Genomic DNA, 21218 nt, shown 5'->3' on the forward strand with positions numbered 1-21218 from the left:
AGAAGTAGAGAAGAGTATAAGAAACAATGATGAGCAAAGTAATAAATATTAACTCAGAGACACATTTAAATAAATGCTATTAATAAAAATGATTAACAACAACCCAGAATGCAGTTATCAGTTGGTCTCAACACTGGAAATGATAGGGGTCGGAAAGGCAAAGTTAAGGTGTGCAAAGTGAGAGGCAGAGGGAAAAAGTTAAGATATTGAGAAAAAATACAAATAAGTTTAAATATCTGAACTTAAACTATACTGAGGCTGTTAAAGTACAATGTACACCCTCAGGGAGAAAATGGAAAGCAGCAGCAGCAGCAACAAGTATTGTCAAACCAACAAAGAGCAACAAAGGAAAACAATAAAGTATGGTGAATGGAAAAAATAAATTAAGATCGGAAGAATAGCTCCAAACATCATTATCATCATTGTGTATTATATTTATAAATATAAACAGGTCAAAGTACCCAGTTAAAGATCAGGGACTCTGAATGTGGCTGGAAAAAAAAAAGCCAGCTATATTTTATTTAGGTCATACTTAAAAACAAAATGTTGCAGGGTAGTTGAATTAAGAGATGGAGAAAGATAAACCAGATAAAGGCTAACAGAAAACAAAACAAAACAAAACAGCAAAAATAGTTTCAGGAAAAATGGGATATAAGGAAAAAAGTCTTAAAAAGGACAAAGGGGGCGCCTGGATGGCTCAGTCAGTTAAGCATCCAACTCCTGATTTCAGGTCAGGTCATAATCTCAGGGTCGTGAGATCAAGCCCCACATTAGGCTCATGCTGTGCATGGAGCCTGCTTAAGATCCTCTCTCTCTGTTCCTCCCACCCCCCACCCTGCTCTCTCTTCTCTTCAAAAGATAGAATCCACTAAAAACACTTGAGCAGCCTGGATAAAAATGCTTGTCATCATCAGGTTGGGTGTCATTGCCAAGTCAGAGAACAAAACAAATCCCAGCCTTTGTAGAGCTTTTGTTCCAGTGGAAGACAGACCAAAACACTAACAACAAAACTACACAGCATGTTGGATGGTGGTAAGTGCTAAAAAACTAAAATAAAACAGAGAAGGGTGAAAGGGAATGCAATTTCAAGTGCAGTTATCAAAGGCAAGCCTTACTGAGAAGGGAACATATGGGCAAGACCTCAAAGCTAAGGGGGCAATGATGCAGATTTCTGAAGAAAGACAATTCCAGGCCAGGGACCCAGCAAGAGCTGGAAGGGGAAGTGGGCTCTAGATGGAGGAGCTCATTAGTAGTGGAGAAAGAACCAGACATCCAGGAAACAGAAACTAAGGCTCCCTCCCTGAAGGACTTTAGGAAGTTTCAAAATAAAACACATGAGGTCAGCTTACTGAAAAATGACATAACCCAAAAGATTACTACAAGGAAGAGAATTTTAGAGATGTGTGACACGCAGTCGAGGAGACCTGAATTTAATCTGGAGAGGTTATCGGATTGTGACTCTAACTGAAACAGCCAAAGCCTACTTGATTGCATTTCACTCACCGTGAAGGAAGACTGTCTTAACAGAGAAAGGCTTAGTTTGAGTAGGATTCAGAAAACAGAGTTTGAGATACAAAATGTGACTATGGATTTCCAGCAAGGTCTACGGGAAAGGGTATACTGATGAGTGGAATTGAAAAATGGGCTTATTTAAAGGATACAGATCTTCCTCCATTTATAATAGGGCTCTGTCCAAGAAACCTACCACAAGTCGAAAATGCGTTTAATACACCTAACTCACCGGACACCACAGGTTAGTCTAGCCCACCTTCAGTGTGCTCTGAACCTCCCAGTAGCCTGCAGGGGGGTAAATATCTTCTGCCAGAAAGCCTGTTTTATAATAAAGTATTGAATACCTCATGTAATTTAAAAAATGGAATGGTTATATGGAGACAGAATGGCTGCAAGTGCATTGGTTACTGACCCTTGTGATCATATGGCTGGCTGGAAGCTATGCCCACTGTCTCCGCCCAGCATCACAAGGGAGTACTCTACTGCAAATCACTAGCCCAGGAAAAGAGCAAAATGCAAAATTCAAAATAAGTTTTCTACTGAATGCCTATCACTTTCACACTACCCTAAAGTCAAAAAATCATAGGTTGAACCATCCTAAGCTGGGGACTGCCTGAATATTTTTCATTTTAATCATGAATATAGATGTATCTGGAGATTATGAGGTCACTGGAATCACCCAACTGATACAAGGATAAGAAAGCAACTTTAGGTAGTGGTAATTTCTCATATAGATTTCCTATAAGAGAAGAATGTCCTTATCAAAAGGGCCTAAGTGTCTAGTCCAAAGGAGACTTAATAGCATTCTGATTTATTCGGTATTGGCATGTGAGTTTGGTTCTAATAGTCAATAGCCTCGAACTATCTGAATACATAGAAACACAAGGGACCTAGAAGTTAAGGGCCAAGCTTTGAAAAGTAGTTATTACTGTGAGATTGGGCTGGGTCAACCATTAGTAGGCCTCCTGGTGTCACCCATACCTCAGCCTTCATCCCTCTGGTCAGACGTTAGAAATGCTATATTAAAGGAAAAGCCTGGACGTAACAGTATGGTGATGTACCCCACCCAGCACTCCATTACCATGAGCCACACAATACTGAGCAGTGTCACTTAATCTCTCCGATCCTCAGTTACACAGCCTGTAAAATGAGAGTAATAATAGCTCTTCTACCTCTCTGGTTTGTCGTATGGCTCAAAATCTACATCTAAAATGAACAGCTATATAAGTAGAAGGTATTAATACTAGCATCATTGCATGTACTGAAGCAATGAGTATATGATTGATATGTCGAAGCACATTACCACAATTATCTAAAAATTGGAGACAAGATGAAAAACCACCAACCCACCGAATAAAATATAGGAAATCCTACCTCTCGGCAACTGGTTTGGCAATGCTTTCAAAAATGGTCTCTTGGTTTGCACCCTGATCAAAAATCTTTTGAAATCTGCAAATATGAAAGTGGTAGTTATTGAAAAGCTGAGCTTCAAACACAATTGGATTAATATTTTTTTTCCTAAAAGCTTTGCAAATTACCCCATATTTACATCACTGGGCTTACCTAACCTGACACAATGTTTGCCCTGTAGTCCTGACCACACAGCGCTGTTGTACCCCTGTATACAAATGGTGGGTAAACAGTATTGCTTTGACAAGATCTGCACAATAAATCCCTCTGAAAAACTGCAGCAGCTTTGAACCAAATAATAAACTGTGTGTTCTTTAGCCCTCAAGAGGGACAGTGTCTGCAACTGGCATCAAATTCGAATCCAGATAAGTATGTGAAATGGAAACCCAAGAACAGGATGTAAATAAGCCAGTGAACTTCTGATGTCTGACCTGTAAGGACAGAATGCAGCTGTGAAATATACGATTATCGAACTTCGTTTTTAAACTGTGAACTGAGGTTGATTTTTCATCAGTAGGTGCTACATCCTGGTTTCGACCACTTAAACTCTCAGGGTAGTTTTGCCCCATTGGGTTGATCATGAATCAAAAGTCAAAAAGTAAATCAAGATGGGTCTGTAGAGAGATGTCTATCAGAATGCCAAGGCCAGAGGTGTGCGGTGGTGGAACGGTGTCAGTGCTGCCTATCTCGCAATGGTGCGGTGGCTGGGCTTAGTATGAGATCATGGGCACAGGGGGAAATCAAGGTAACTTTTAGAGTGTGATATGTCGCTTACCGGCAGGAATGGCCCTCATTAAAACATCATGAAGGAAGTAAGAGGAAGAGGGAAACACATGGGGAGGTAAAGGAGGAGAGGGGTTGAAGCGGGGGAGAAAAAGAGAGAGAGAGAGAGAAGCATAAGGATATAGGGCAAATTGTTAACAATCAGTGAATCTCCCACCAAGGGTCCAAGAGAGGCTATACTGCATTATTCTTCCACCTCTTCTGCATGTTTAAAATTTTTCAAAAATAAAAAAAATAAGGGTGGTGTGGCTTTAAAGCAAAACCTTTAAAACAAACATATTGAGCGCATCCTAAGCAGCTTTCAGAATAGCTTAGGAACTTCTGGTCCATGGGTCTCACTTGTGACTCACAAGTGGGACACATGGTCTATTAAAGTAGAGGCTACATGGAGAAGCCTGGGTGGCTCAGTTGGTTAAACATCTGTCTTCGGTTCAGGTCATGAACCCCAGGTCCTCGGACTGAGTCCAGCATTAGGCTCCCTGCTTGGTGGGGAGCCTGCTTCTCCCTTCCCCTCTGCCTGCTGCTTCCCCTGCTTGTGCTCTCTCTGACAAATAAAATAAATAAATAAATAAATAAATAAATCTTTAGGGAAAAAAAAAGTGGAGACTACATGAGATGTGGGACTATTTTCATGACCCAGGAGTTCAGATGAACGTCTGGAGCTGGGCAGGAAATACAAAATGGAATGAAATTCATGGTCTTTAATCAACATTAACTTCAAAAGATCCTTAGAGCTTATCAACCTCCCTTTTGAAGAAGCAAATAATGAAACTATACAAAGAGAGGGATTGTCAGACACTCTGGCGACCAGGTCATTTAGCAGGCGAGATTATATCTTAGACAGCAGTATTTACCGGTTTGCTCAGAACACTCCTCAAAACCCTGCAGGTGCGTCACAGCTTCAGATATGAATGCTGACATAACACAGGGCCGCTCAAGCACTCTTCAGAGCTCTACCTACTGTGATATCTGAGCACAGACCCAGCGGTGCTTTTGAGGATGATGGCGATCGGGCTGATTTGCTTCTTCAACCAGGCTGGCCATGCCTGAGTGAATCCATCAGCCATTCCCAACTCCACCTCCCTAAGTAATAGGAATTACATCGATCACCATGTAAACCCAAGAGACGGCAGGAGTTTCAGTAAATCATACAATGGTACTTAAAGACCAAATATCATCATCCCAAAATATTTAAGTTTATGTAATGTAGTTACCTAGTAATTTGAAAAGTCATTAAGGATCAGCTGGCATCTGAAAACCATGGAAGGACAAAACAGAATCAGAGAGTTTAAAGAGTTCCGTGGAATCTTTTCCAGAAAAGGAAGTTGAGGCCCAGGGAGATAAAGCAATTTATTCACAGCCCTGGAGCTAATCAGTACCGCACCTGAAATATAACTTTGGTGTCCTGATTCTGAGGAGGTCTTTTCAGTTTTCAGGAAGTTGAGTAGGCTTTTTGTAAAATCTGTTTCGACCTTGGCATATGTTGACTTCTTCCCACCCCAAACCTGTTCTTCCTGGTCCTCCACATCCTGGTACAGGACAACTCCATCCTTCTAAACATGCAGCCCAAAGCCCTCAGGGCATCCTGACTCCTCTCTTTCTCCATTATACTCTCATTCCCACCCGTTCACTAATTCTGTCACCTCTGACCTTCAAAATGCATCTAGAATCCAACTATTTCTCCACATTTCCACTTGCTACTACCGTGGCCCAAACTACCATAATTTCTTGCCTGGTCTTCCTTGAAACAGACTGCTCTTACAGTCTATTTTTCAGGTGCCAGGACAAATGATCCTGCTAAAACCTAAGTGAAATTATTTCATTCTTCTGCTCAAAACCCTCCATTATCTTCCCAAAAGACATTGGGAGGGAAAAGCTTACAATGACTTTTTCCCCCAAACAATCCTTACAATGACTTCTAAGGCTCCCTAGGATATGGCCACTCTGCTGCTCCATTAACCTTCTTCTTCTCCAGCCACACAGACCCCTTTAGTCTTCCTCAGACATGCCAGCAATCTCCCATCTCCAGGACTTGTTCTTGGTTCTTCCTTGATCTGGAATCCCAATCCCTCCAATATCTGAATGTCTGACTTCCTCACCTCCTTTAAGCCTTTGCTCAAATATCACCCTCCTGGGATGCCTTCCCTGACTGCTCTATGAAATACTCTATCCCTCTCCTTTGCGGCCCTTCTTCCTGGCACTCTTTATTACCCCTGCCTGCCTTATTTTTCTCTGTGGCACTTAACACTTTCTGATATACACTGTACTTAAGGATCTGCCTATCTACCTCCCCTCACTATAATGTAAGCCCCATAAAAGCTGGACCTTTGTTGCATTCTCTGCTATGTTCCTAGCCATTAAAACAGCACATGGAGGATGGTCAATAAACATTTACTGATTGAATGAATGAATGTTCTTGGGACGAAACACCCTTAAGATGCTGAAATATTTATCTCTGAACATAGGTATAAGTTAAATACCTTACTAATTTCTTGATTTAATGTGCAAAGCCAGGGATGCCTGGGTGTTTCAGTGGGTTAAAGCCTCTGCCTTCACCTTAGGTCATGATCCCAGGGTTCTGGGATTGAGCCCTGCATCAGGTTCTCTGCTCAGCAAAGAGCCTGCTTCCCCTCCTTCTCTCTCTGCCTGCCTCTCTGCCTGCCTGTGATCTCTGTCTGTCAAATAAATAAATAAAAATCTTTAAATAAATAAATAAAAATAAAATGCAAAGCCAATATTTTTAATCCAGAGATTTAGAAAGAATGAGTAAGATTTTTAAAAAAGCAAATAACACATTTTCAATGAACATGTTTAAATGCACTGTTTCTATCTATATAATATAAAGAATACTTTGGAAAAGGACAATAGATAGAGACATGGCCAGTTGTTCCTAAGAATCACATAGAATCATGCTGAATAAAATGTTTCAGCAAACTGTGGCTTTATAAAAGGAGACTGACCCCGCTCAGCTGTCATGAAGTCATAGCCACTGAAGTATGTGGCATGCTTACATCAGTGGGGGAAGGCCCACTTCAGAAAAAGTAAGTCATGTATTATAAAGCTGTTCCTTAAAGAACAAAATGAAAGGCAATGAGGAGCCAAAAAGACAGGGTAAGCACGCCTTACTATGCAGCCAGGTGTTAGATACAAGAAGATGAGCTATAAAAGAAGATGGGGTAAATGAGACACAAAGGATAAACTGTCAAGACCAATGGGAATTTTATAAGACATAAGTAAATAAATATAAGAATTCAAGAGAAAAACCATAAAAATATCTGGACTGGTTTTATGCAAAGGGCAAGGGCAAAAACAGTATGAAAACAGGGCCCAAGCCAAACAGCCCAGAAAGAAATGCAAGACAGCAATTAGGATTCCTTCCGGGGGACCCAGAAATCCACTACCTAAAGTTAGGCAGAGATCAAATATGGCTTTGACTTGGGCTCAAACTTCTTCAAAAGCCAAAAGTGGGGAAGAAAGAAAATAGCACAGACTGAAACCAGAGAATAAAGGCAGCATAAAGGAGCCCAAATCCCCCATTTCAAGGCCTGGCTACCAGAAGAGAATTTGGACTGGGACACCTGGGTGGCTCAGCCAGTTAAGCCACTGCCTTCGGCTCAGGTCATGATCCCAGGGTCCTGGGATGAAGTCCCACATCGGGCTCCTTGCTCAGCAGAGAGCCTGCTTTTCTCTCTGCCTCTGCTGCCACTCTGCCTGCTTGTGTGCTGGCGCACTCTCCCTCTCTCTCTCTGACAAATAAATAAATAAAATCTTTAAAAAAAGAAGAAGAGAATTTGGACAAAAGGCACTGACGACAATCCAGGGGTGACTGTTGGTTATGTTTCGCCTGATCCCTATAGCTCAGCACTGTCCAAGAGAAATATAATGCAATCCACACATGTGAGTATATATGTAATTTAACATTTTCCAGTAGCCACTTTTTTAAGCAAAGAAACAGGTGAAATTAATTTTAAGAACCTATTTTTAATCAAATGTAACCCCAAACTTTACCATCTTAATATGCAATCAGTATGAAAAAATTCTTGAGATGTTTTACATTCTTTATTTTTTTCTTTCCCACACCAAGCCTTCAAAAATCCTTGATGTATTTTACACTTAGAGCACATCCCAGTTCAGGCTGGCAACATTTTAAGTACTTAAGAGCTACCTGTGGCTAGGGCCACTACATGACACAGTAGAAATATGGAGTGTGCATATGGGCATATGAGACCCAGATATCATTTATGTTATAAAGAAAGCTCATGGTTACAGCACACAGATTATACCTTGAGTTACTAACTTGAAAAAAGTTTAGTCATACACTGAGCTTCCTATAAGTCCTAAATCATAGTGGGCCAAGGAGGAAAAGGACAACACTGGAGAAACAGATGTAACAAAGAAAGGCTGGGATTTGGGGACAGCATCTTGGACAGAAAGAAACACATCCTCAGGGTGCTGGGATGGCTCAGTTGATTGAGCTTCTGCCTACAGCTCAGGTCATGATCTCACATCGGGCAGGCTCTCTGCTCAGCGGGGATCCTTCTTCTCTCTCTCCCTCTGCCTACTGCTCCCCCTGCTTGTGTGAGCACTTGCTCTCTCTCTCTCTATCTCTGTGTCAAATAAATAAATAAATAAATAAATTCTTGGGGAAAAAAAAAAAAAAGAAAAGAAAGAAAACACTCCCTCTTTTCAACTCGGCCCAGCAATGAAAAGGCAGCTTGAAATCTACCTACTAGATTAGATAGAAAATAGCACCAGAACATTCTTGAACTTCATCAAATCTATCTATGAAAGACTCACAGCAAATATCATCCTCAATGGGAAAAAGCTTGGGTCCTTCCCGTTGAGATCAGGAACAAGACAAGGATGCCCACTCTCACCACTCTTGTTCAACATAGTATTAGAAGTCCTAGCAACAGCAACCAGACAACAAAGGGAAATAAAAGGTATCCAAATTGGTAATGAAGAAGTCAAACTCGCTCTCTTTGCAGATGACATGATTCTTTATATGGAAAACCTAAAAGACTCCACCCCCAAACTACTAGAACTCATATAGCAATTCAGCAACGTGGCAGGATACAAAGTCAATGTGCAGAAATCAGTGGCTTTCTTATACACTAACAATGAAAATACAGAAAGGGAAATTAGAGAATCGATTCCATTTACTGTAGCACCAAGAACCATAAGATACCTGGGAATAAACCTAACCAAAGAGGTAAAGGATCTGTACTCGAGGAACTACAGAACACTCATGACAGAAATTGAAGAAGACACAAAAAGATGGAAGACCATTCCATGCTCTTGGATCGGAAGAATAAACATTGTTAAAATGTCTATACTGCCTAGAGCAATCTACACTTTTAATGCCATTCCGATCAAAATTCCACCAGTATTCTTCAAAGAGCTGGAACAAATAATCCAAAAATTTGTATGGAATCAGACGAGACCCCAAATCGCTAAGGAAATGTTGAAAAACAAAAATAAAACTGGGGCCATCATGTTATCTGATTTCAAGCTTTATTACAAAGCTGTGATCACCAAGACAGCATGGTACTGGCATAAAAACAGACACATAGACCAGTGGAACAGAGTAGAGAGCCCAGATATGGACTCTCAACTCTATGGTCAATTAATCTTCGACAAAACAGGAAAAAATATACAGTGGGAAAAAAGTCTCTTCAATAAATGGTGCTGGGAAAACTGGGCGGCTATATGTAGAAGAATGAAACTCGTCCATTCTCTTACACCATACACAAAGATAAACTCAAAATGGATAAAAGACCTCAACGTGAGACAGGAATCCATCAGAATCCTAGAGGAGAACATAGGCAGCAATCTCTTCGATATCAGCCACAGCAACTTCTTTCAAGATATGTCTCCAAAGGCAAAGGAAATAAAAGCGAAGATGAACTTTTGGGACTTCATCAAAATCAAAAGCTTCTGCACAGCAAAGGAAACAGTCAAGAAAACAAAGAGGCAACCCACGGAATGGGAGAAGATATTTGCAAACGACAGTACAAACAAAAGGTTGATATCCAGGATCTATAATGAACTCCTCAAACTCAACAAACACAAAACAGACAATCATATCAAAAAATGGGCAGAAGATATGGACAGACAGTTCTCCAATCAAGACATACAAATGGCTCAGACACATGAAAAAATGTTCATCATCACTAGCCATCAGGGAGATTCAAATTAAAACTACATTGAGATATCACCTTACACCAGTTAGAATGGCCAAAATTAGCAAGACAGGAAACAACATGTGTTGGAGAGGATGTGGAGAAAGGGGAACCCTCTTACACTGTTGGTGGGAATGCTAGTTAGTGGAGCCTCTGGAGAACAGTGTGGAGATTCCTCAAGAAATTAAAAATAGAGCTTCCCTATGACCCTGCCATTGCACTCCTGGGTATTTACCCCAAAGATACAGATGTAGTGAAAAGAAGAGCCATCTGTACCCCAATGTTTATAGCAGCAATGGCCACAGTCGCCAAACTGTGGAAAGAACCAAGATGCCCTTCAACGGATGAATGGATAAGGAAGATGTGGTCCATATACACTATGGAGTATTATGTCTCCATCAGAAAGGACGAATACCCAACTTTTGTAGCAACATGGACGGGACTGGAGGAGATTATGCTGAGTGAAATAAGTCAAGCAGAGAGAGTCAATTATCATCTGGTTTCATTTATTTGTGGAGCATAACAAAAAGCATGGAGGACATGGGGAGTTAGAGAGAAGGGGGTTGGGGTAAATTGGAAGGGGAGGTGAATCATGAGAGACTATGGACTCTGAAAAACAATCTGAGGGGTCTGAAGTGGCAGGGGGGTGGGAGGTCAGGGTACCAGGTGGTGGGTATTATAGAGGGCACGGATTGCATGGAGCATTGGGTGTGGTGAAAAAATAATGATACTGTTATGCTGAAAATAAATAAATTTTAAAAAAAAAGAAAGAAAAGAAAATAGTACCACATTCTCCCCAAGAAATGGCACTAGTGATTTTACAGGGGATAATTAATGCACCACAAGAGTTAGTTCAATAGTGAAACAGAAACAAAGGCAAAAGAGAAACTTACTTAAATTTGTAGCTTTCTCGCTTATTATTCACAAATCCATCTGCCAAATCACGAGGTAAGATAATTTCCAGGCTAGGGGTTAGTTTTTCGTCTTCATCTATAGAGTAAATCTGCAAATGTGAAGACAGCAAATGAATATAGCACAGTAAAATTACAGCTTGAATTATGACCATGTTATTATGATAGGTATTGTAATTGTATAAAAAATTGCACTCAAGATAAGTCATAACATAGTATAATTTGGATAATTTTCCTCTTTGAACTGTGCATAGACTCTGAAAAATATATGGGACAGAAAAAGAGGTAAAATCTAAATCAATGCTCTACCAAAGCTCAGGTCCTCTCTGAATGATCTACTATTCAAATTTGAGCATCTGAATGTCTCTGTTGTTGAGAAACTACTAGTTCTGAAAGCAGGACATTAATCTAAGTACTGCTTTGGAATTATGTACCAGAAATTAACATCTTTCTACGAGAAATAAGCATTTCTGAGCATTTACAAAGTGGCCGACATAGATCAAAGGACTAGGTCTGAGACTTCTCAGAGAGCTCACAAAAATGCTCTAATTCAAGTTATATTCAAAGCAGCCCAAGTTTCCATGAGACATATTCAGGATTTGATAAAAGACATGTGGTTTCAAAAGATATATGTAATTCATGTCTTTGATGTCATCTTCAAGGTTCTCCTCCCAGCTCAGCCACTAATTAGCAAAGGACCTGGAAGAAATCACTTAACCTCTCTAAACTGATATGGAAATGAAGGGTCTTAACCAAGTACCTGTTCCACTGCAAATTCTCTGATTCTCTTCTTGGTTACCTACTCCTTTATTTATTGGCCAGGAAAATCAACGATTGAGCCTATAAAGAGGTCACGTGTAATAAAGAAGAGCATGACTTGGTACCCAAAGACTTGTGTCCAACACTGAGCTCAATTTACCAGCTGTGTGACCAGCCACCACATTCAGAATCTCACTTCCTTTATACATAAAATGAGGAAAACAGAATTGCCTCCCTTACAAGATTGCTGTGGGGATAAATGATGTCATGGAAGGGGAAGCATTTTGTAATGCACCATAAAAAATGTTAGTCATTAGATCGAGAGGTTCTTTTTGTTTTTTTTTTGTTTGTTTTGTTTTTTTTAAAGACTTCTTGTCTTTCACCAGGAAATAAAAGTCTTTCTAAAAGGGAATACTTCCTGTTTAAGATTCATTTAGATGCTTGATTATGGGGGAAAAGTCATATTCTTAAACAAGTAAAAGCTTACCTAAATCTCCCAAAAGTAAATAATTTTCCTAAGCAGTTTTTTATTGAACCTTCTCACCTAAAATGTGAAGAATTCATGCAGAAAAGTCATCCTGTAAAATAAAATTATTTGTAGAAAGTAATGGCATCAGGTCTGAGACTTTCCATAACTAGGTTTTCTCAAGAGACATTTAAAAATTATATCCTATAGGGCACTACACCAAAAAAAAAAAAAAAAAGTTAATGACTAGGCAGGTGAGTGAGTGAAAGGGGTGTGTTAAGACATGAAACATACAAGAGTGAGGTACTCCTTTCAATGCGAGTCATGGTGTTTTCCAAAAATTCTGTAACACTCAGTGCTATGAAGACAGAAAAGACCCTCTACCTCGCTGATTAAGCCATTCTTTGAGGCATTGAGAAAAGTCCCTCTCAACCAGAAAATTTAGTCTAATAGATTGACTTTTTACCTTTAGTCATAACAATACTTGTTTGAGACAGTGGGGGGTTTTAGGCCCAGAAGGCAATTACAAGAAATGCAAGAATGAATGTGAACACGTTTTGAAATGTACTGAGCACTATACAAATGAAAAGCATGGCCATTGTTAAAATTATCAGAGGTTTGTCTTATGCATCTTCTAAGTTACCATTCTAAAGATTATTATAATTTACTTTATATTACCTTAAGGAATAAGACTAATGAAGTAATGGAACCACAAAATGAAGAGGAAAGAAAGAAAAATACAGGGGTGCCTGGGTGGCTCAGTCAGTTAAGCATTTGCCTTCGGCTCATCATGATCTCAGGGTCCTGCCATCATGCCCTACATCAGACTCCCTGCTCAGTGGGGAGCCTGCTTCTCCTTCTTCCTCTGCCACTCTCTCTCAGTCTCCCTCTCTCAAATAAAATAAATAAACAAAATATTAAAAGAAAGAAAGAAAGAAACCAACCTTTGAATCACTCCTAGTTGAATGTCACAGGCAAAGAAACAACCATACATCTCCAGGAGCAAAAAGATCGGGTGTTAGAAGTGGGATTTCTAAGGGAGAGCAGGAATACACTAACTCAAAGTGTGTTCAGCTATGTTCTCTTATTTTTGTGTATGTGGCATAATATTGCATCGTGGTAAGTATCTGCTATTTAAAAACATAGTAACTCCTAAAAATACTTCCTGGAGTATCAAACAATCCACCCTACAGAATCTCACCAAAGAAATGCAAAAGGCAGCACAGTAAAATATCCAAACACTGCACTTTAAAAAAAGAGAAAGCTCAAAATAGCACCCAAGATTCTTCATCAATCCCCTATCATACTCCCTCTACCCCCTCACGCAACCAATCCCCTAATACTACCAAATCCAAACACCTGCTTCCCACCGCTGAATCTATGTAGACAAGCTCACTATTTTTGGCTAAGAATCTGAAGAGGTATGAAGGGACTTTACATATAAAACACGTGGTATACATGATTAACTTTTAAAAACCTTATTGTAAGTGAATATAAGAGGAAAGAAAATGCTAAAGTATCCATAGTTCCTTTCTATACTGTTTTATTCCTTAAAAAAAAAAAGTCTATATTTTCTATGGAGTCTTCTCATGCATCTTATCCTCAAGTAGTCCATGAGTAAAAAAACTTTTGATGATAATGATGACAAAGATGCCATATTCTTGTTCCAAATACATAAAGAGCACAATGCAAAAGCTACATTATGATATACTATGATGTTACATATATATTATAGATATGGAATAGATATAAAATATTATTAATAATATACCCATTCCAGGCACTCATGAGTAAGACCCAGACTGCCCTTACCTAAGTTCTCACTTTGGGAGGCAAAAAGGTCTTGAGAGCCAAGAACTGTAGAATAAAATCCTTCATTAAAATTTGGTTCTGCCACTCACTGGGTGGATGGCTTAACCGTATTATTTAACGTGAGACTCAGTCTCCTCATCTACAAAATGAGGAAAATTACATCGACCTTGCAGAGTTCTCCTGAGAATCAGAGATAATGCCGACAAAATACCTAAACGACTGTGCTCTTTCTAGGGAGGGGGAAAAAGTGTTTTGAAACATTTAAGAAGCACATCTCTTCTCAGGGCAAGGGCAAAATCTTAAACTTTTTGTACCTCTGAGCTTAGCACACTAGACGAAGCACCTAGTAAATGCTCAGTCGATGTTTTCTGAATGAAAAGTATATATATGGATACATTTATACACTTTTAAAAATGTATATATTTAAATATATAAATATATTTAAAATACATATATATGCTTTGAGATGCATAAATATGTATATCTGCAAGAAGTATTATGTCAAAGGTTCATGTTTGAGTCGCAGAAGGACGATGCAGTTAGGCAACAAATTCCTAAGGGCCCACCGTGCACAGAGCCACAGTCATAGGTGTTGAGTTTGTGTAACTACCTACATCATCTGTAACATCTTAGACGGGTATGGACACACATCTCCAGCTGGCACCTGCCACTCAAGTGAGAAAGACGTTTGGGCTTACGTGTGCGCAGAGTGTGCAGAGCTGCGTGACTGCTTGCCAGAAAGCAGCCAGAAGTGCGCAAGATGAGGCGCGGCCCGTGTGAGCGCGCACACGGGCACACCCGCCCGCGTCGGCCCCCGCGTGAACACGTGCGCCGGGCGCCTGTGTGGGGCTCTGTGCACAGCGTCCGCGTCCGCGCTCGCGGGGCGCTGCAGGGTGGGAGTGGCCCGGCTGTCTGCCCGCGTCCCTGACAGCGCCGCGTTCGTGTCTGCGTGGCCGTCTGGGCGGCGCCTTAACTGAGTATGCGGGACTCGAGTCGACATCCCGCGCCCGGCGCCAAACCCCCTTCCTAGCCTAGGCCCCCGCGTGCCGTCCCTCCCCTGCCTGGGGGGCCCCGCCGCGCTGGCCTTGCCCGTACCCCTTGTTGCTGCTTCCGGACAGTGGGCTTCACCCTCGCGAAGATCTGTATGGTCTGCTTCACCATGTCTTCTTGGCTCTGCACTGACCCTTAACCTCTCTCAGGAGGGGGTTCCGAAAACTTCTAACTCCCACCACTTCCGGCCAGCCTCAGCCTTAGCAACAGTAACTAGGGACACTACCCAAGGAGCACCGCGCCAACCAGGACAGCCTCCTCTCCCTAATTGGTTACGGACTGCAGAGGGTCTGAAGGGAAGTCCCGAGGGGCGGGGTTGGGGCGGGGTTGGGCGGGGTTGGGGCGGGGCCGAGTGGCCAACGCTACGCACGCGCGGGGTCAAGGTCTGGGCACCAGGTTTAGCTCCACAGCTGGCCTACTTAGTGGTTAATGGGGTGACAATCACCATGCCCTGACCGATTCCTTAATCCATTCTTTCTCTGTGCCAACACCTCTTTTTAGCACTGAAGTCATTCCTTTTTTTTAATTGTTCATTCATTGAAGATATGCCACTTGATCTGTGACAAGCAGTATGCTGGCTGGGCGTTATCCTGAGCTGAGCACAATGGCTTCTGCCAACTTAGAGATCAGGGTCTGATGAAGGAGGCAGCTTTTCCACAGGAAGTTCCAAGTTATACCAGGACTGGGCACAAGATGCTGTGGAAGGCACCTCTTCTATCTCTGTCTTGGAAGAGGTCAAGACCGGAAGAGAGAGGGGACGTTTGCCCTGCCGATGGCCCTGTCAGGAATGGCTGGGCTCCCTTGGGCACGGTTAGTAGGAAGGCAAATTTGTGCAGTCACTATGGAAAACAGGATGGAGGTTCCTCAAAAAATGAAAAATGGAAGTGCCATGTGATCCGGCACTTCCACCTCTGGAAACATATCCAAAAGAATTGAAATCTGATGCCAAACAGATCACTGCTCACCCATAATCATTGCAGCGTTAACCAGACATGGAAAATGTGTTCATCAGTGGATAAATGCCTAAAGGAAATGTGATATGGGCATATTTGAAGACTATTTAATATATTATTTCTCTTCTATGTATAATGGAATATTTTTCTGCCATTAAAAAAAAAGAATAAATGAAACAAGATGGGATCAGGAGGGAGACAAACCATAAGAGACTCAATCTCACAAAACAAACAGGGTTGCTAGGGGGAAGGGAGTAGGGAGAGGGTGGTGGGGTTGTGGACATTGGGGAGGGTATGTGCTATGGTGAGTGCTGTGAAGTGTGTAAACCTGGCGATTCACAGACCTGTACCCCTGGGACTAATAATACATTATATGTTTATAAAAAAATTTTTTTAATTAAAAAAAAAAGAAACAAGGAAATTTTGGCATTTACGGGTACACAGATGAAACTGGAGAGCATTATGCTAAGTGAAATAACTTAGAGAAAGGCAAATAGTGTTTGATCTCACTTATCTGTAGAGTCTAAAAGAGCTGAACTCATAGAAACAGAGTAAAACAGGTAGCCAGGGGCTGGGGATGCAGAAAATGGGCAGATATTGGCCAAAGGTACAAACTTCCAGTCATAAGATAAATAAGTTCTGAGAATCTAATGTATAGCATGGTGACTATAGTTAAAAATATTGTGGCGGGGGGGGGGTGGGAGGTTGGGGTACCAGGTGGTGGGTATTATAGAGGGCACGGCTTGCATGGAGCACTGGGTGTGGTGGAAAAATAATGAATAATGTTTTTCTGAAAATAAATAAATTGAAAAAAAATATTGTGTTATATATTTAAAAGTTGCTAAGACAGTAAATCTTAAATATTCTCACCAGAAAAATAGATGGTAATTATGTGAAATGATGGAGGTGTTATCTTTTTTTTTTTTAAAGATTTTATTTATTTATTTGACAGAGAGAGATCACAAGCAGGCAGAGAGGCAGGCAGAGAGAGAGAGAGGAGGAAGCAGACTCCCTGCTGAGCGGAGAGCCGGACGCGGGACTCGATCCCAGGACCCTGAGATCACGACCTGAGCCGAAAGCAGCGGCCTAACCCACTGAGCCACCCAGGTGAGGTGTTATCTTTATCGTGATAACAGTTTCACAGTACAGATGATCCCTGACTTATCATGGTTTGACCAATGATTTTTCGACTTTATGATGGTGCAAAAGCAATATGTATTCACTAAAAAATGTACTTAGAGTTCTGAATTCTGATCTTTTCCCAGGCTGACAATATACAGTATCATGTTGTCTCATGATGCTAGGCAGTAGGAGGGAGCCATAGTGAGCCCCAAATGATCATAAGGTTAAACAACCTATGTACTTAGAACTATTCTGTACCCATACAACCATTCTGGTTTTTTTTTCATTTTCAGTGCATGATTCAATGCATTACACGAGAAGATCAATACTCTGTTAAAAAATGGACTTCGTGTTGGGCGATTTTTCCCAACTGTAGGCTAATCTAAGTGTTCTGGCACATTTAAAGTAGGTAGGCTAGGCTAAGCTACAGATGTTTGGTAGGTTAGGTATGCTAAATGCATTCCAATTAATGATATTTTCAACTTAAGATAGGTTTATTGGGACATAACCCCATCATAAACTGAGGAAGATCTATATATACATGGATCAGATTATCACATTGTACACCTTAAAACTTGTACATCAATTAACTCTCAATAAAGCTGGAAAATACATACTTACATACACATATATGTATATATGTATATATGTATACATATATAAATACATAAGAAAGGGTGACTACCTTGGAAGACACTGTTAGCACATTAAAAAATGTTCAACATCATTATCGACCAGGAAAATATACCTTAAAACCAAAATGAGATGTCTCTATACATCTCTCAGAATGGCTACAATAAAAAATAGCAACAAAACCAGGTCCAACTGGGATACAGAGAAACTGAATCACACATACATTACTGGTGGGGATATAAAATGTAAAATGTATTGTGGATAATGGTGCAGCCATTCTAGAAAAATAGTTTGGCAGTTTCTTACAAAACTAATGATGCAACTACTGTAAGATCCAGCAATTATGCTCATGAGCATTTATCCCAAAGAAATGAAAACTTGTGCCTACATGAAAAACCAGTACTTAAATGCTTATAGCAGCATTATTTGTAATACCTCCAAAATGGAAATGACCAGAATGTCCTTCAAACAGTGAATGGATTTAAAATAACAACAACAACAACAACAACACACTGTGGAATACTACTCAGCAATAAAAATGAAGGGACCACTAGTACATATAACAACTTGGATGAATTTCCAGAGAATTATGTTGAGTGAAAGAAGCCAGACTCAAAGTCAAATACGTATGATTCCATTTATATAACATTTTTGAAATGACAAAATTATAGAGATGAAGAGGAGATTAGTGGTTTCCAGGGGTTAGGGAGGAAGGGAGGGGGTAAGATGGCTATGGCTATAAAAAGATCCTGGTGATGGACTGTTTGTATCTTGGCTGTGATGGTCACAGAAATCTGCATAGAATTGCATAGAATGAAACACACATGCACACGCACACATACACACACACAAAATGCATATAAAGTTGGTGAAAGTTAAATAAGATGAATTGATTGTATCAATGTCCATTCCTTGGTTGTGATGTTGTATTATAGTTATGCAAGATGTTAACTTTCGGGGAAACCGGGGGAAGGGAAGGAAAAATCTCTCTGTATTATATCTTACAACTGCATGTGAGTCTACAATTATCTCAAAATACAAAGTTTTTAAAAAGAAACCCTTAGAGAATAAAAAGACAAGCCACAAACTGGGAGAATATTGTTGCAAAACACATATCTGATAAAGAACTTGCATCCAGAATACCTAAAAACTCTTAAAACTCAATTAAAAAAATAGAAAAACAACCCAATTTACTTTTTGAAGGGGGGAATCAAAAATTTCAACAGACACTTCCCAGTATATGGATGGCAAATAAGCACGTTTAACATAAGATGTTAACATAATTAATCCTTAAAAAACTGCAAATTAGGGGCACCTGAGTGGTTCAGTGGGTTAAAGCCTCTGCCTTCAGCTCGGGTCATGATCCCAGGGTTCTGGGATCGAGCCCCGCGTTGGGCTCTCTGCTCCGCGGGGAACCTGCTTCCTCCCCTCTCTCTGCCTGCCTCTCTGCCTGCCTCTCTGCCTATTTGTGATTTCTCTCTCTCTGTCAAATAAATAAAATCTTTAAAAAAAACTGCAAATTAAACTACAATGAGGAGCACTTATTGAGCGTCCAACTCCTGGTTTTAGTTCAGGTCATGATATCAGGGTTGTGAGATCTAACCTGGCCTCAGTCTCCAAGTTCAGCATGGAGTCTGCTTAACACTCTTTCTCCTCTGCAAACCATCCCCCAACTCTGTGCTCTCTCAATCTCTGTCTCTCTAAAAAAATAAATAAATAAATCTTTAAAAACACACACACACACACGCACAATGAGGCACTACTACAAACGTCTTGGAATGGCTAAAAATAAGAAAATAAGACTGGCAATACCAAAAGCTGGCACAGATAGAGAACATCTGGAGCTGTCAAACACGGCTGAAGAGAATGCAAGATGGACCAGTCACTTTGAAAAATAGCTTCATTGTTGCTTATTTTATAAAGTTAAATATACACTTACTATATCACTCAGCAACTACACTCCTTAGGTGTTTACCCAGTTCAAGGAAAACTGACGTCCCCACAGAGAGGTAAAGGTGAATGATTATTATGGTTTTATTCACGACTGCCCTGAACTAGAAACAAAGTAAATGTTCTTCAACTGGTGACCTGGATAAACAAACTAACACATATACATGATAAAAATGAATAGACTGCTGATGCTTGCAACAATATAGTTGAATATCAAATTTATTATGCTAAGTAAAAGATGCCAGACTCAAAGTTACACGCAGTATAATTCCATTTATATCACATTCTAGAAAAGGCAAAACTGTAGGGTTAGAAAAGAGATCACTGTTTGCCAGGGCTAAGAAGAAGGAGAGAACTGAATGCAAAAGAGGATGGGAGAGTTTGGGGCCAGAGTGGGAGTGGTGGGACTATTTCATATTTTGACTGTAGTTGCAATTACATGACTATATAGTTTGTCAAAACTCATAGAACTTAAAAGTGTGAATTACATGGTATGCACATTATACTAGTATAAGAAAATTTTAAAAAATCAAAGAAAATTTAAAAAAAAAGAAAAGGACGGGGTATGAACAGGTATAGGAGGTGTAGTGGTAGCTGGGATGGAGAAGAGCAGAGAACCAGGACAGAACCAGGTATTTATGAAATAGACTTTAAGGTCTTTTTCACCTGGAACTGGGTGGTAAGGACAAGATGATTTAAGATGGGGCAGCATCCATATCTTAACTGTTGTGAGTAATGCTGCAGAGAACATGGGAGTGCAGATACCCCTTCAAGATACTGATCTTGTTTCCTTCGGAAGTGGGACAACATAATTGTCTGTCTATGGATAAAGAAAATGTGGGAAACGTCTATCTATGTCTATCTATACACATAATAGAATAGTACTTGGCCATAAAAAGAAGAAAATCTCACCATTTATGACAACATAGATGTACCTTGAGGACATCATGCTAAGAGAAATAAGTTAGAAGAAAATACTCTGGGATCTCGCTTATATGTAGAATCAAAAAAAAAAAAAAAAAAGAGAGAGAGAGAGAGAATCAAATTTACAGAAACAGAACAGAATGGTGGTTGCCGGGGACTGGGGAATTGAGGAGGAGGGGAGAATGGGAAACATTGGTGAAAGACTATAAACTTTCAGTTATAAGATAAATACATTCTGAGGACCTAATGTACAGCATGTTGACTATAGTTAATAATACTGTATTGGCCGGGGGGTGGGAGGTTGGGGTACCAGGTGGTGGGTATTATAGAGGGCAAGGCTTGCATGGAGCACTGGGTGTGGTGAAAAAATAATGAATACTGTTTTTCTGAAAATAAATAAATAAATAATAATTTTTTAAAAAAATACTGTATTGTATCCTTGACAGCTGCCAAGAGAGTCAATCTTAAGTGTTCTCACCACAGAAAAATTTAAAAGGTAACTAGGTGAGGTAATGCATGTGTTAATTAGCCTGACGGCGGTAAAAGTTTCACAATGCATATGTATATTAAGTCATCACATTGTACACTTTAAATATATACAGTTTTATATTTTCAATTATACTTCAGTGAAGCAAAAAAAAAAAAAAAAAAAAAAGTGAAGAGAGAAATTGGGCTTTTGGGTTGATGGTGCAGGTATGTACCCAGATAGATAAAATAGGTTAGAATGGAGAGCTGGGAAATAAGATGCTGC

General features: G+C 40.2%; 1 protein-coding gene across 3 annotated transcripts in view; it reads right to left on the minus strand.

Annotated features, from left to right (window-relative positions):
- The window catches only part of KIF6 (kinesin family member 6), a 472725-nt gene extending 457611 nt beyond the window's left edge, over positions 1 to 15114 (minus strand). Inside the window, exons 1-3 of one of the 3 annotated variants that reach the window (XM_044250466.1) lie at positions 14931 to 15114; positions 10781 to 10890; positions 2887 to 2961 (exon numbers count right to left, since the gene is read on the minus strand). In XM_044250466.1, the coding sequence (XP_044106401.1) occupies positions 2887 to 2961; positions 10781 to 10890; positions 14931 to 14996 (251 nt within the window). In that variant the 5' untranslated portion in view covers positions 14997 to 15114. Of the gene's footprint in view, positions 1 to 2886; positions 2962 to 4919; positions 4957 to 10780; positions 10891 to 14930 lie in introns of those variants that run through there. The other 2 variants (XM_044250478.1, XM_044250472.1) reach the window with 2 other exon arrangements.
- Positions 15115 to 21218: the final 6104 nt, after the last annotated feature.

The sequence above is a fragment of the Neovison vison genome, chromosome 1 (genome assembly GCF_020171115.1).
Source record: "Neovison vison isolate M4711 chromosome 1, ASM_NN_V1, whole genome shotgun sequence".
Lineage (NCBI taxonomy): Eukaryota > Metazoa > Chordata > Mammalia > Carnivora > Mustelidae > Neogale > Neogale vison.